We start from the raw sequence: 11,898 nt of genomic DNA on the forward strand, positions 1-11,898 counted from the left end.
AAACAAAACAAAAACGAAGAAAAAAAAATATATAAAAAAAACAGGAAATAAATCTGAAATAAAAGGGGCAATAAATGAAACGAATGAAAAAAAGAAAAAAAAAACAACGGGAAATTACTGAACAAAAGCGACAACAACAAAAATGACGATGACGATGGAGAGAAGAAGTGGGGAGGGGAAAAAGAGGGAGACGCGAAAGGAAATGGGCCGCCCAATGCGGCCTGGTAAACCATGTAAAAACTGGAGAGGAGCAGGAAGGCGAGAAGGGGGAAATCAAAGGGAGAAAAAGCAAAAAACAAAACAAAACAAAACAAAACAAAACAAAAAGACGGAATGGAGAAATAAATGTGGATGGTGGTGATTGTTTTCCTCTTTTTTTTTTCTTATTATTACGAACACTTCGTGAATATGTTTTTCTGCCCGTATGGGAAATGTGTAGGAGAACTCCTCTCCCAGTGGACACGCAGAAAGATGTGTTGCAGGTAAGCTTCCGGAATATATATATATATGTATTGAAGTGGGGCGTGTGCCTTTGGTTTTATTTACTTTTTGGGGCTGCGCTTCATGTCTGTTCCTGCCATTTGTGCACTTTTTTTCTTTCTTCTCTTCACACACACACACACACACACACACAGAGGGAGAGGGAGAGAGAGAGAGAAGGGGGCAGGTGTATATACATACATTCACACTTGCCATTGTGCCTGAAGGAAGAGGGAGTAGTGAGAAGGGGGAAAAGGCCCGACGGGGATATTTAAATATAAATAAAATAATTACACATTTATATCCCCTTCGTGCACCCCCTCTTTTTTTTTTTTTGTTTTTTTTTTTCTTCTTTCTTTTATAGGGGAGAGGAGGAACGTCGTGTGGGTAACAGTGAAGGGGGGAGAGGCAAAACCGCAATAAAAACGCCGACAAGGAAAAAAGAGACAAGAAGAAAAAAGAGAGTTCGAACCTAAAACGAAACACACACAAAAAGGAACGAACGAACGAACGAAAGAAAGAACAATAATAATAAAAAAAAAAGTTCACACATACACCGACTGAAAGAAATGGGCGTGCATGAGGCAGAGGAGGTTCGTATGCTCTCCAAGCAGGAGTTGTTGGCGGAGCACATTAAGGCGATCCAAAGCGGTTACTCTGTCAAGCCACACCTTGAGTACACAACGATTCGCGCTGTGAATGGACCGCTGGTCATATTGGGTGATGTGCGTCTACCGACGTTTGCGGAGATTGTGAATATCGAATTAGCCGATGGTACCCTTCGCCGCGGGCAGGTGTTGGAAGTGGACGGAGACAAGGCCGTTGTCCAGGTGTTCGAGGGAACATCCGGGATTGATGTCATGCGCTCCAAATGTGAGTTTACCGGAAAAGTAATGGAACTCGGCGTCAGCGAAGACATGTTGGGTCGTGTCTTTAACGGTTCTGGCATTCCTATTGACAATGGCCCCCCCGTATTGCCTGAGCAGTACCGCGACATTCAGGGCATTCCAATTAACCCACGGGCACGTGTGTACCCGGAGGAGATGATTCAGACCGGCATATCGTCTATAGACGTCATGACGTCCATTTCACGAGGACAGAAGATTCCACTCTTCTCCGGTGCAGGTCTTCCTCATAATGAAATTGCTGCCCAGATTGTGCGTCAGGCCGGTTTGGTTCGAAAGGAGGGGAAACAAGAGGATTTCTGCATTGTGTTTGCAGCCATGGGTGTGAACCAGGAGACAGCAAGATTTTTTCGTACTGAGTTTGAGGAAAATGGATCTATGGAAAAAACAGTTCTTTTTATGAACTTGGCCAATGATCCAACCATTGAGCGCATCGTCACACCCCGTCTTGCGCTTACCACCGCCGAGTACCTTGCGTATGACTGCGGCAAACATGTGTTGGTTATTCTAACAGACATGAGTTCCTATGCCGATGCCCTTCGCGAGGTATCGGCGGCGCGTGAGGAGGTCCCCGGGAGACGCGGTTTTCCTGGATACATGTACACGGATTTAGCCTGCATCTACGAGCGTGCTGGCCGTGTTTTGGGACGTGCAGGGTCCATCACGCAGATCCCTATTCTTACGATGCCCAATGATGACATCACGCATCCTATTCCGGACCTTACAGGTTACATCACAGAAGGTCAGATTTACGTGGATCGGCAACTTCATAATCGTCAGTTGTACCCGCCCATCAACATTTTACCATCCTTAAGCCGACTTATGAAGAATGCCATTGGCGAGGGCATGACCCGCAAGGACCATGGTGGTGTCAGCAACCAAATGTATGCTGCGTACGCCATCAGTCGGGATATTTTGGCCATGAAGGCGGTCGTTGGCGAGGAGGCACTCAGCAGCGAGGATCTCCTTCACCTGGAGTTTTTGGAGAAATTTGAGAAGAAGTTTATTTGTCAGGGATTCTACGAGTCCCGCGATGTGTTTCAGAGCCTCGATCTCTGCTGGCAGCTTCTTCGCACCTTCCCGAAGGTTTTGCTCAACAAGATTGACGTCAAGACGCGCAACGAGTTCTACGACCGCCAACCCGAGCGGAAGTAGAGGTGTGCTCGCATGCATTAAGTGTTTATAAACCCAAAGAGGAGGCAAGAGGGGAAGTGGACGAGACGATGGCGCCACCTCCTACGCCTGAGACGGCTGCCGCGGCATTGCGAGGAGTATCCTAGAGCAGTCATGAAGCAGCGGCGGCAACAGGGAAGGGGAATTCGGGGGGGGTTAGGGTAGGAGGTGGGATAAGGTAAGGAGCACGCACATGTTTAACGAGTGAGGACAGAAGGGGGAGGGGAAAACGAGGGGGATGGGTGAAGTGTGCGTGTAAATATGTGTACCTGTGAGCGTGTCTGTACGTGTGGGGTGATAAGGCCAATAGCGCCAACGGGTGCTGCCGCTGTGGAGCGAGGAGAAATTAAACAACAACAACAATGATAAAATAAAAGGAAAAAAAAAGGAAAAATAGGCTGGAAATTACATTTTTAAATACACAAACGCACAGGCAATATATGTATGTATGTATGTATGCATGCATTGCAGGGACAATGAAATGTGAACCACGGTGGAAGGAAAAGGAGCGCAGCGCAGCGCACACACACAAAGTGATAGAGAGAACCACACACATGCAAAAAAAAAAAACCAAAAAAAAAAAAAAAAACAACAACAACAAACAAACAAATATTGGGTTTGTTATTTTTGTGTTTTTTTTTTTTATTTTATATTTTTATTTTGGTTCGTATGCAACTTTTCTCCCTTCTGTTCTTTCTTCCTCTTTTCCCACAACGACGACAATAAAAACGCCTCTGCGAATACTCCGTGGGAGGTGTGTGTGTGTGTCTGTGGTCCGTGGGGCTAGCCAATCCTTGGGTGGAGCCAGAAGACGGCGTGAAGCAAACACATAAAAAAGGGGCGGAAGGAAATAAAAAAAAAAAAAAAAACAGCCGTTGAGGCAATTACAAACAAACGAAAAACAAAACAGAAAAAAAATAATTAATAATAATAATAGGTGGAGAGGGTGAGGGAGAGTGAGGGTCCCCGTTAAAACAAAAAACAAAAGCAAAAAAAAAAAAGAAAAACAGCGAAGGGAGCCATTTATGCAATTTAAGACTACCGTGGCAAGTCCTTCATTAGCGGCGTCACATCTCTTTGATGTTGTTGTTTTTGCGGGTGGGACGGCAGATAGTCTCAGCCCACTGTGCAACAATGAGCCGAAGCCCATGCTTTGTATCTGCAATCGGCCCATGATATGGTACTGCCTGTACCCCTGGTACGCCGCCGGCTGTCGTACTTTTTTTGTTTCCGTCAACGAGGACTACGCGGCGTTGCAGAGTTATCTTCGTCGGGAGTTTTCGGATGTGGAGTTTGTCTTTGTGCTGGTGCCCTTCACGCAGAATGAAGCGCCGTCAACCACCTGTGACGTTGTGAAGGCATATTTGAAGCACAAGGAGTCCTTGTTGCCGAATAAGTTGGGTCATGCACGTGATGCCCTGCTTCTCAGCTGCGACACACTTCTGCCCGGATTGGACCCCGAGCCTTTTATTCGCAATTTTTACTGTTCAGTGGCGTCGGTGTCGGTTCTTTTGTTTTCGTCCGCTGAAGGGCACGCGCTCATCAACGCCGACGGAGGCATCATCGTTCAGGCGGGGCAAAAACCAACAAGGGGCACGGTGCTGGGTTTCCTGTAAAGCCGTATGCATACCGTTACACCTGCACCGCGTATGAGGAGACGGATGAGGATGACAACGGTGCCTCGACGACGAATTTAGGGGAAGACGGTGAGGCCGTTGGGGACACCAAGGGGGCCTGTAGTTATAGGTTGCACTTCATGTGCCCATATGAAGAGAGACAAGAACTTCGTATTAGCATGGGATTTGCGGGTCGTCGACCAAATCTCACCTTTACTTCTGACACAATGGACGCACATGCCTATCTTGTGCGACACTGGGCATTAAATGCTATCGCAGAGTCTGCGGGTAAGGGCATGTCGGTACAGCGTGATAGTATCCCTTTTTTGGCTAGGAGTCAGCATAGTATAGTAAATGAGAATAAGATGACGTTCCTACGTCCAGATGGAAAGATTAAGTATAATATTCCAAAGCACTGGTTGCTTGAAAGCGACTCCTCTGTGAATTTCCTTAATGCTTCTCCGGGCCCTGTATTGCCCTCAGAGGCGGATAATCTTCTTGTATGCTGCACCATTTACGAAGAAAGGCCGGAGAAATGCATGCGTGTTTACCGTGTCAGGACAAGGGAGGATTATATTGCAGTGAATCAAGAAATTTTGGCAGCAAAATGTCAATTACTGGAAATGAATGAGGTTAATGGAAGGAATAGTATGAGAATCAGTAGCAGAAGCACACGCGCATCTCAGCAAAAAGAGAGACTGGGACAAACTCAGAGGGTTTTGCGAACTTCCATGGAGAGGAAGTCTATCAATACAGCTGCGGATTCTGCGGGATTGCCTTTTTCCGCCTTTGCGCTAAGCGGATTAGTGAGTAATGCCGCTTTTACAATACACAAGACTGATACTTCTAGACAGATTAATATCATTCACAGTTTTTTGCGCACCGAGCCGACGTGCAAGGCCACCATTGCCCGTAGTATCGTTGGCAACAACGTGACACTTGGGCCAGACGTACGTATCACGAATAGCATCATTTTGGATAATGCTGAAATTGGTGCAGGTGCGATCATCTCCAACTCCGTTATCGGTTCATCGGCGATGGTAAATTCTGGGGTGCGTGTTGTGAGTTGCACGGTGGGCCCGCAGTGTCTCGTGGAGTCAAACGAGACCGACAGAGTGATTCGCGCGTAATTGTGAGAAATGTTGAAAGGAACTTTTATCGCATTCTGTTTTGTGGCCGCCTCTCTGCATTTTTTTGTTTGTGTGCGTATATATTTATATGTACGTGGTGGATGCTTGTGCGGCGAGGAAGACGAAGAAGAAGAGAGGGAAGTGGAGGAGGGGGAAAAAGTAACGTGGATTTAAAGCCACTTATTTTTGGTAGTTTTTGTTCCTTTTTTTGTGTTGTTTATTTGTCTCATCTTCAAAAAGCAGAAAAACAAAAACAAAGCAGGAATAATAATAATAATAATGTTAAAACAGAGGCACCTTGGGCTTTTTGCAGGAGCTGAAGAAGATGTATGCATGTATACATCGGTATTTTAATACCTGCCTATTTATTTTTATTTTATTTTTATTGTTCTGCTGCAATGAAATGGAAAGGAAAAGAGTATTAAAAAATTGACTTGGAAGCGTGATGCGTTACTCTCTTTCCCTTTTTTTTTTTTTTTTTTTGTGTGTGTGTGTGTACATGAGAAGGGGGGGAAACGACTTGTGTCCATTCATTAATGGATGTTGTTTATTTTTTTCTTTTTTCACGCTGGACCAAGTGAGGATGAAGCACCGTCTTGTTGTCCTGCAGCATGGCTCCCACGGCACGCATCGTGACTTGGGCTGCCTTGCACGATTTTTGCGGGCACTTGACTCCCCACCGATTGTTTTGGAACCGCAAGTGAATGAGGGGTTTCGTACGGATGACGGGGTTGTGGTGTGTGGTGCGCGTCTCGCAAAGGAGGTGGTCCGTTTTCTCAGCGGACTTTGCTCGGGGGAGTCTTTGGGGCCAGCAACGCACATGACACCTCTTGTAGACGGGAAGAAGACTGTGCAGTTAAGTTTTATTTCCCACTCTATGGGTGGGTTGATTGTTCGGGAGGCGTTACCGCAGTTGGTTCGGGAGGTACAGCGCCACGAGGGATGTTTACGGGTCGAGTGGAAGGTGTTTTGCTCCATTGCAACACCGCATGGGGGTACACGCCACATGGATGCTTTTATAAGATCTTATGTTGGGCGTCTGATAGGACGTGTGTACTCTACGGCGTATCATGACATGCTTTTGCAGTCCAATGTTCTTACCGAGCGTTTGATTTCTGCCGAGCATTTGGCTTCCCTTGGACTGTTTGAGCATCGTTTGCTGATATCAAGCATGCATGATCTTCTTGTTCCCCTGATGAGCTCTGGTTTTATGCTGAAGCCCTCGCAGTTTTGTGGGATGAGCCCTGCGGCACGAGAGGAAAGGGAGATGGCCATGTGTGCCTCGTCGGAGGAGGAGATGCATTCAAAGCGACACAGAATTGTGAAACTGACTTCGGAGGACTGGCCACACGACCACTACCCCGTGGAACGACGCATTGCAGAGGCGATGCTTGAAGGAGCGGGCGCTTTTGACTCCATTTTGGTAGATTTTAGTCATGTGCAGAAGCATTGTGACGATCCACACACGCGACGCACGGCGGAGCAACTCTCTCATCGGGCTCTGGTGTGCAAGGAACCCATTTGTCAAATGGGGCTAGAGGAGGTTTTTTGTTTTGTATCGAGGTGGGTGGCCAACGTTCTTGCGGCGTGCCATTGCTAGCACTCTTTGTCTACTTCCATGTGCGCTCGGCAGTCGACGCTGTCCACCGCACCGGTACGTTTCTCTGTCTGTCTCTGTGTGTGTGTGCATGCGTGATGTTTTGGTTGAAGTGATGTATTGAAAAGCCATTTGGAATTTGAAGTAAAAAAAATGACTGAAAAGAATTTTTTTTTTTAAATTTTTGCTGCGATCTCTTTTTGTTTGGTTGTTGCTGCTTTTGGCTCATGTGCCAGAAGAAATAGAGACGAGGGGGAGGGACGGCAACAACAACAAAAAAACAAAACAAAAAGCAAACAAACAAAAAGATCAAACCAAAGGGCGTGGGAGGCGGTCTTGTTGTTGTTGTTGGGAGGTGGCGGTGGATTTGTAGGGAAGCGCGGCGAAGGATGCCATGGCTTAGTGCCCTTCTCAGTGTGATTGCGGGCCTTCTTCTTTCGACTGCGCAGGCGCCGGTGGTGGAGGCAAAATGGACCAGCAATACAGCGGCATATTTGGGCGATGCGCCTATTTTTTTCCGTGTCACCGCCACAGCGGACTGGGACAATGAGATGAAGACGGGGCTTTTGGGGACTTGGGCCAACCGCAGCAACCTTTTGTGGTACTGTCGTGGGAACGCGGATGAACATGTCACTGGTGGCAAAGACGGCGCCCTCTACAAGTTATGCTGGAGCTCTGTGGACTTCCCGGGCCCTATCGTGAGCACCATCTTTGCGGATTTCAATCGGGATGGGAAGCTGGACGTTCTCGTGCAATGTGAGGATGGTGTTTTGTATTTTGTCAACGGCCGGCACCGCGACGACCCTCCCACAGCAATTCCAAGTGAAAATGTACCACGTTTTTTTGCTTCGACACCTCAAATGAGTTTGGTGACTGTATTTAGCCGGTGTGGGCTGCCGGAGATTGCCCTGGTGGACGTGACGGGGTCACTTGTGATTATGCAGGCCACAACACAAACGACATTGGGTGATCATTGCACTGGACAAGATGTCGTACCCACCTTCAATCCGTTTGTATTAGTGGAGGGAGTGAAGGGTGTGAGGGAGGTTGTTCCATTAAGTATTATTTCAGATGACATGGACGGCGACTGTATCGTGGATTTGCTCTACACTGTCCATGAAATAAACAGTGACACACTGCACGTATATGCATTCTTTCCTGAACGCTCCAAGCATGTATTGTTGTTGACATTAAAACCAGCGCGTCGCTACGGCTTTCCCACGGTTGCGGACGTCAATGGAGATGGGGCGCCTGACATCGTTTTTCCACTTTGCGTTTCTCAAAAGACATCTGTATCTTTTGGGGAATGTACACTATTTGATGGTTGGATAGTTTTCTACAATAATTTACAGGGGTCACCCCCATGCGCCGATGGAGGATGTTGTAACGGCCATCCCTTCGGCTTTAGCGAAAATGCATCAAAGGAATTTTATTTCCATGAGAAGAACGATTGTGGCATTAACACAAGTCTACAAATTAGTCTTGCCATGACGAGTTCATTGGCATCGCCATTGCTGCTGCGTACCGGAGATTATAATCGAGACGGCTACATGGACCTGCTGGTTCCGAGCACATACGGCCCTCTACTGCTCATGGCTGAAGCGAATTCTAATGGCATTTCCTTCAGTTGCGGACCTCTGGATAGGGATCGTGCGAGTCGTTCAGCGGACGGCGATCCTACGTACACAAAAGCGGTACCTTTTTTTGCCATTATTGCAGGGGACGCGGCTCTTGACATTGTGCTGACCTTCCACGGTGCGAGTGCTATTCCCTTGGGTTTTTACATGAATCATCTGTTGTCGTGGAAGCAGAATTACTTCCTTGGAAGCAGTGCCCTTAACGGCGCTGCCGCCTCGCACGACTGGGGGGTGTACCAGCCGGGCGCGGTTCACCGCTTTGGGTGGAGTGACTTCAACATGCGGCAGCGGTGGGCCTACGCTACACAACTGTCCAGGACTCAAGGGCACGCTCTGCAGCCGTCGCGTGTGCTTTTTGGTTTGGGCCGCACCTTCTCTTACATTCAGGGCTACGCTGTGGGTATCGTGGTTAATCAGCAGGGGGCGCATCACGCGTGGTCGGCGAACCTCGTGCCGAATTCGAACGTGTTTTTGTGGCTTAGTCCTCTGCTCTCGCAGGAGAGCTGGCGGCTGCGGCTGTATCTTGTCTTCTCGACCTACAAGAGACTGCTGATTCTGGTACTCGTCACCTCACTCGCGTTGATTGCCATTCCCATCATCTTTCTGAAGTGGAGGGAGGTGCAGCACGACTGCCGTGAGTGGAAGCTTCGCTAATGACGACGACAGAAGAAGAGGAAGGAAAAGGTGGGAGAGGGACGACGGGGGCGGGCAGCTGAAGGGCGGGGAACACGACAGATCCACAACGCTAGCAGGAGGAAGGAAGACAGCAGCAAAAGGAAGCACCAAAGTAATGAAGCGAATGTTTTTTCGTCCGTTAAAATCACAGACGGTGGTTGTGGGTGGGAGGACATGACACGCACAGCTGCAGTTGGAGCGGTGTCGTGCCACGGGCTCCCATATGGAATGCTTCTAATGAGAGCGAGAGGGACGGAACTCCAACACGCACTTTATCTTACACTGTTTGTATTCTTTGCATGCATGCAGATACACACGCACACACAACTTTCTTTTTTTGTGTACTTTATTTTTTCTTATATATATATATATATATATATATATATATATATATATATATATTTTAATTTGTGCATTGTTGTGGAAAGACTCCCGTAGGCGATTTTTAGGGAATACTTTCTCCAGCACACAGTCACACACAAGAAACCAGCAAGCGTCACCTGCTACGATGGGCCACCTCGAACAATGGCGTTCTCGGCAGAAGATAGGCATGGGCAAGGGCTCTCGCCACTGCGTGATCTGCTCGAACCAGAAGGCGGTTATTCGGAAGTACGAGCTCAACGTATGCCGCCAGTGCTTCCGTGAGAACGCGGCAAACATTGGATTCAGCAAGCTTCGTTGACGTTGACAGCCAGTGCCGCAGGGATATTGGGAGTATTAAAATTTTATTTATTTATTTATTTTATTTTCAATCGTTTCTTTGTCCCAATGAGATTGTGGATGTGCCGTTGTGTCGTGGGATGTACATATAAATATATACATTGACGTCCTCTGCTTCATGCTCGGCCTTTGACTGCAATAAAAACTTGTAATGCCTGCCTTCCCACATTTTCTTGTCTCTGACACATTGCGTGCACCCACACACTTATGTGTCAGAGACACCTCTCTCTCCGAGGGGATCCTTTTTTTTTTGACAAGTAAAAGGACCACCCTCCCCACACCCTCCCTTCAAGAACAAAAGCAAAAAAAAAAAAAAAGAAAGGGGTGAGGGAAACAAATCACGTGGTAAACGAGGGAAAAGAGAGTTTATTGCAACAGAGTAAAAGAATGAACTTCTCTCGTGTAGCTATACCTGGTGTTAAGCAAACCATAACGCTCTGCAGCGCGAAGGGAGGTGTGGGAAAATCCACATGCTCCGTCAATGTGGCGCTTGCACTGAAAAACATGGGCTTCAGTGTTGGTATTGTGGATGCGGACATCACCGGCCCTTCTATACCCACCATGATGAGCGTGGATGCCTCACAGGTGGAGACATATCGTGTGGCTGGCAGTGACCGATTTGCGCCACCAACGAACTTTGGTGTCAAGGTCATGAGCATGGGTCTTGTTGTGCCGTATGACGAGGCCATCGCAGTGCGAGGGCCGATGGTAAACAAATATATCCGAGCCCTGTTATTCCAAACAGACTGGGACGAGTTGGACTACCTCGTCATTGATATGCCACCGGGGACAAATGATGTGCACTTGACACTGACACAAGAGGTTGTTCTGACAGGCGCGGTTATCCTTTCCACGCCTCAGAGAGTTGCCCTGGTTGATGTTCGACGAGGAATTGACATGTTTGCTGCCGTCAATACCCCTATTTTGGGCATTGTAGAAAACATGAGTTACTTTGCATGCGGTCAGTGCGGCACGAGACACAATTTGTTTGGCACCGGCGGTGTGAAGGCAACTGCGGAAGAGCTTGGGGTGCCATTTCTCGGGGAAATACCATTTGTGCCGCGCATCATGCAAGATACAGACGCCGGGTACCCACCCGCACTGCGTGGGGACGGCACAATGAAAGCAGCAGAGCCGTTTTACAAGTTAGCAGAGCGCATTAACGACGCCGTTGTCGCACTAAAAACAAACAAGGCGAACAAACTCAGAGGCGCTGGACCATCTATTCAATTTGATGGCTAGCACGACGAAAATCACTTCAATGAAAAAAAAAAAAACAAACCAAAAAAAGAAAAAAGGGAAACTTTTCCTTTTGCCGCGTCGGTGATGGCTGGCTCTTGTGCGGCAGTCTTCTTCCTGTCATTTCTGCAGCTGCATCGTCACTTCCTTTCCCCGCTTTTCCTCGTTGTTTTTTTTCCAACGCGTGCGACACAAGGTTGAAGAGACCTTTTGAGCTGATCCAGTGGAGGGTAGAAACAGCGACAGACCCGACCACCGCCAACAATGACTTACCAATCAATGACAACCGCATGGTGTGTTGCCATCCTGCTCCTTGCCGTGACAGGCGCAAACGGCCTGTACGTGCTGGAGCTGGTGCAAGTGGCTCATCGCCACGGTGTGAGTCCGCCTCCGGTGGCCACACCCAACCGTGAGAAGTTGTGCAGCCCCAACGGCGCAAGCAGCTGCACCGCCATCGCAAAGAGAGGCGTGGAGCAGATGACGGCCATGGGGGCCCACATTCGGCAGCTGTACAGCGGGGACGCGGCCACTTTTGGTAGCGCCACGTGGTTCCAGTCGCCCTACGACGTTTCAGCCGTGTCCACCCGTTCCATTGCGGACCCCGCCACGGTCCAGGCGGCGGCGGCGCTGCTGGGTGGGATTTACGCCAGTGAGAACGCCACTATCGTCCCGACGATCATCTCGACCGCACCCGAGCGGGACACTCTGCTCAACGTGGAGGCATTC

General features: G+C 48.4%; 6 protein-coding genes and 1 pseudogene across 6 annotated transcripts, besides 24 other annotated features; all 7 read left to right on the plus strand.

The window, feature by feature from the left end:
- Positions 1 to 107: a sequence feature (A-rich).
- Positions 1 to 5,704: a sequence feature (heterozygous, non-Esmeraldo-like haplotype).
- Positions 293 to 326: a microsatellite.
- Positions 609 to 634: a microsatellite.
- Positions 635 to 668: a sequence feature (GA-rich).
- Positions 748 to 773: a sequence feature (AT_rich).
- Positions 804 to 840: a microsatellite.
- Positions 977 to 1,004: a microsatellite.
- Tc00.1047053511209.10 (vacuolar ATP synthase subunit B, putative) lies at positions 1,050 to 2,540 on the plus strand (the record flags this gene model as incomplete). Its single annotated transcript, XM_801822.1, has 1 exon — positions 1,050 to 2,540. The coding sequence occupies one exon, from the start codon at positions 1,050 to 1,052 to the stop codon at positions 2,538 to 2,540; it is 1,491 nt and encodes a 496-aa protein (XP_806915.1).
- Positions 2,995 to 3,024: a microsatellite.
- Positions 3,117 to 3,147: a microsatellite.
- Positions 3,177 to 3,220: a sequence feature (T-rich).
- Positions 3,407 to 3,427: a sequence feature (AT_rich).
- Positions 3,469 to 3,494: a sequence feature (AT_rich).
- Positions 3,530 to 3,565: a microsatellite.
- On the plus strand, positions 3,583 to 5,304 carry Tc00.1047053511209.30 (annotated as a pseudogene).
- Positions 5,419 to 5,464: a sequence feature (GA-rich).
- Positions 5,667 to 5,691: a sequence feature (AT_rich).
- Positions 5,705 to 7,042: a sequence feature (areas merged during assembly that could not be assigned to a particular haplotype. This can correspond to areas where the two haplotypes were merged or to regions with more than two copies in the genome that were merged during assembly.).
- Positions 5,750 to 6,904, plus strand: Tc00.1047053511209.40 (hypothetical protein, conserved; the record flags this gene model as incomplete). The annotated part of the gene is made up of 1 exon (XM_801823.1): positions 5,750 to 6,904. The coding sequence occupies one exon, from the start codon at positions 5,750 to 5,752 to the stop codon at positions 6,902 to 6,904; it is 1,155 nt and encodes a 384-aa protein (XP_806916.1).
- Positions 7,043 to 7,047: a sequence feature (heterozygous, Esmeraldo-like haplotype).
- Positions 7,048 to 7,293: a sequence feature (areas merged during assembly that could not be assigned to a particular haplotype. This can correspond to areas where the two haplotypes were merged or to regions with more than two copies in the genome that were merged during assembly.).
- Positions 7,067 to 7,087: a sequence feature (AT_rich).
- Positions 7,291 to 9,192, plus strand: Tc00.1047053511209.50 (hypothetical protein, conserved; the record flags this gene model as incomplete). The annotated part of the gene is made up of 1 exon (XM_801824.1): positions 7,291 to 9,192. The coding sequence occupies one exon, from the start codon at positions 7,291 to 7,293 to the stop codon at positions 9,190 to 9,192; it is 1,902 nt and encodes a 633-aa protein (XP_806917.1).
- Positions 7,294 to 11,898: a sequence feature (heterozygous, non-Esmeraldo-like haplotype).
- Positions 9,571 to 9,615: a microsatellite.
- Positions 9,722 to 9,895, plus strand: Tc00.1047053511209.54 (ribosomal protein S29, putative; the record flags this gene model as incomplete). The annotated part of the gene is made up of 1 exon (XM_801827.1): positions 9,722 to 9,895. One exon carries the CDS (start codon positions 9,722 to 9,724, stop codon positions 9,893 to 9,895), a length of 174 nt encoding a protein of 57 aa, XP_806920.1.
- Positions 9,929 to 9,962: a sequence feature (AT_rich).
- Positions 10,321 to 11,175, plus strand: Tc00.1047053511209.60 (hypothetical protein, conserved; the record flags this gene model as incomplete). Its single annotated transcript, XM_801825.1, has 1 exon — positions 10,321 to 11,175. The coding sequence occupies one exon, from the start codon at positions 10,321 to 10,323 to the stop codon at positions 11,173 to 11,175; it is 855 nt and encodes a 284-aa protein (XP_806918.1).
- Positions 11,198 to 11,236: a sequence feature (A-rich).
- Tc00.1047053511209.69 (membrane-bound acid phosphatase, putative) lies at positions 11,437 to 11,898 on the plus strand (the record flags this gene model as incomplete). The annotated part of the gene is made up of 1 exon (XM_801826.1): positions 11,437 to 11,898. A coding segment is annotated over one exon (462 nt), but the record flags the coding sequence as incomplete, so codon positions are not given.

This window comes from Trypanosoma cruzi, genomic scaffold (genome assembly GCF_000209065.1).
Source record: "Trypanosoma cruzi strain CL Brener 1047053517071 genomic scaffold, whole genome shotgun sequence".
Taxonomy (NCBI): Eukaryota; Euglenozoa; class Kinetoplastea; order Trypanosomatida; family Trypanosomatidae; genus Trypanosoma; species Trypanosoma cruzi.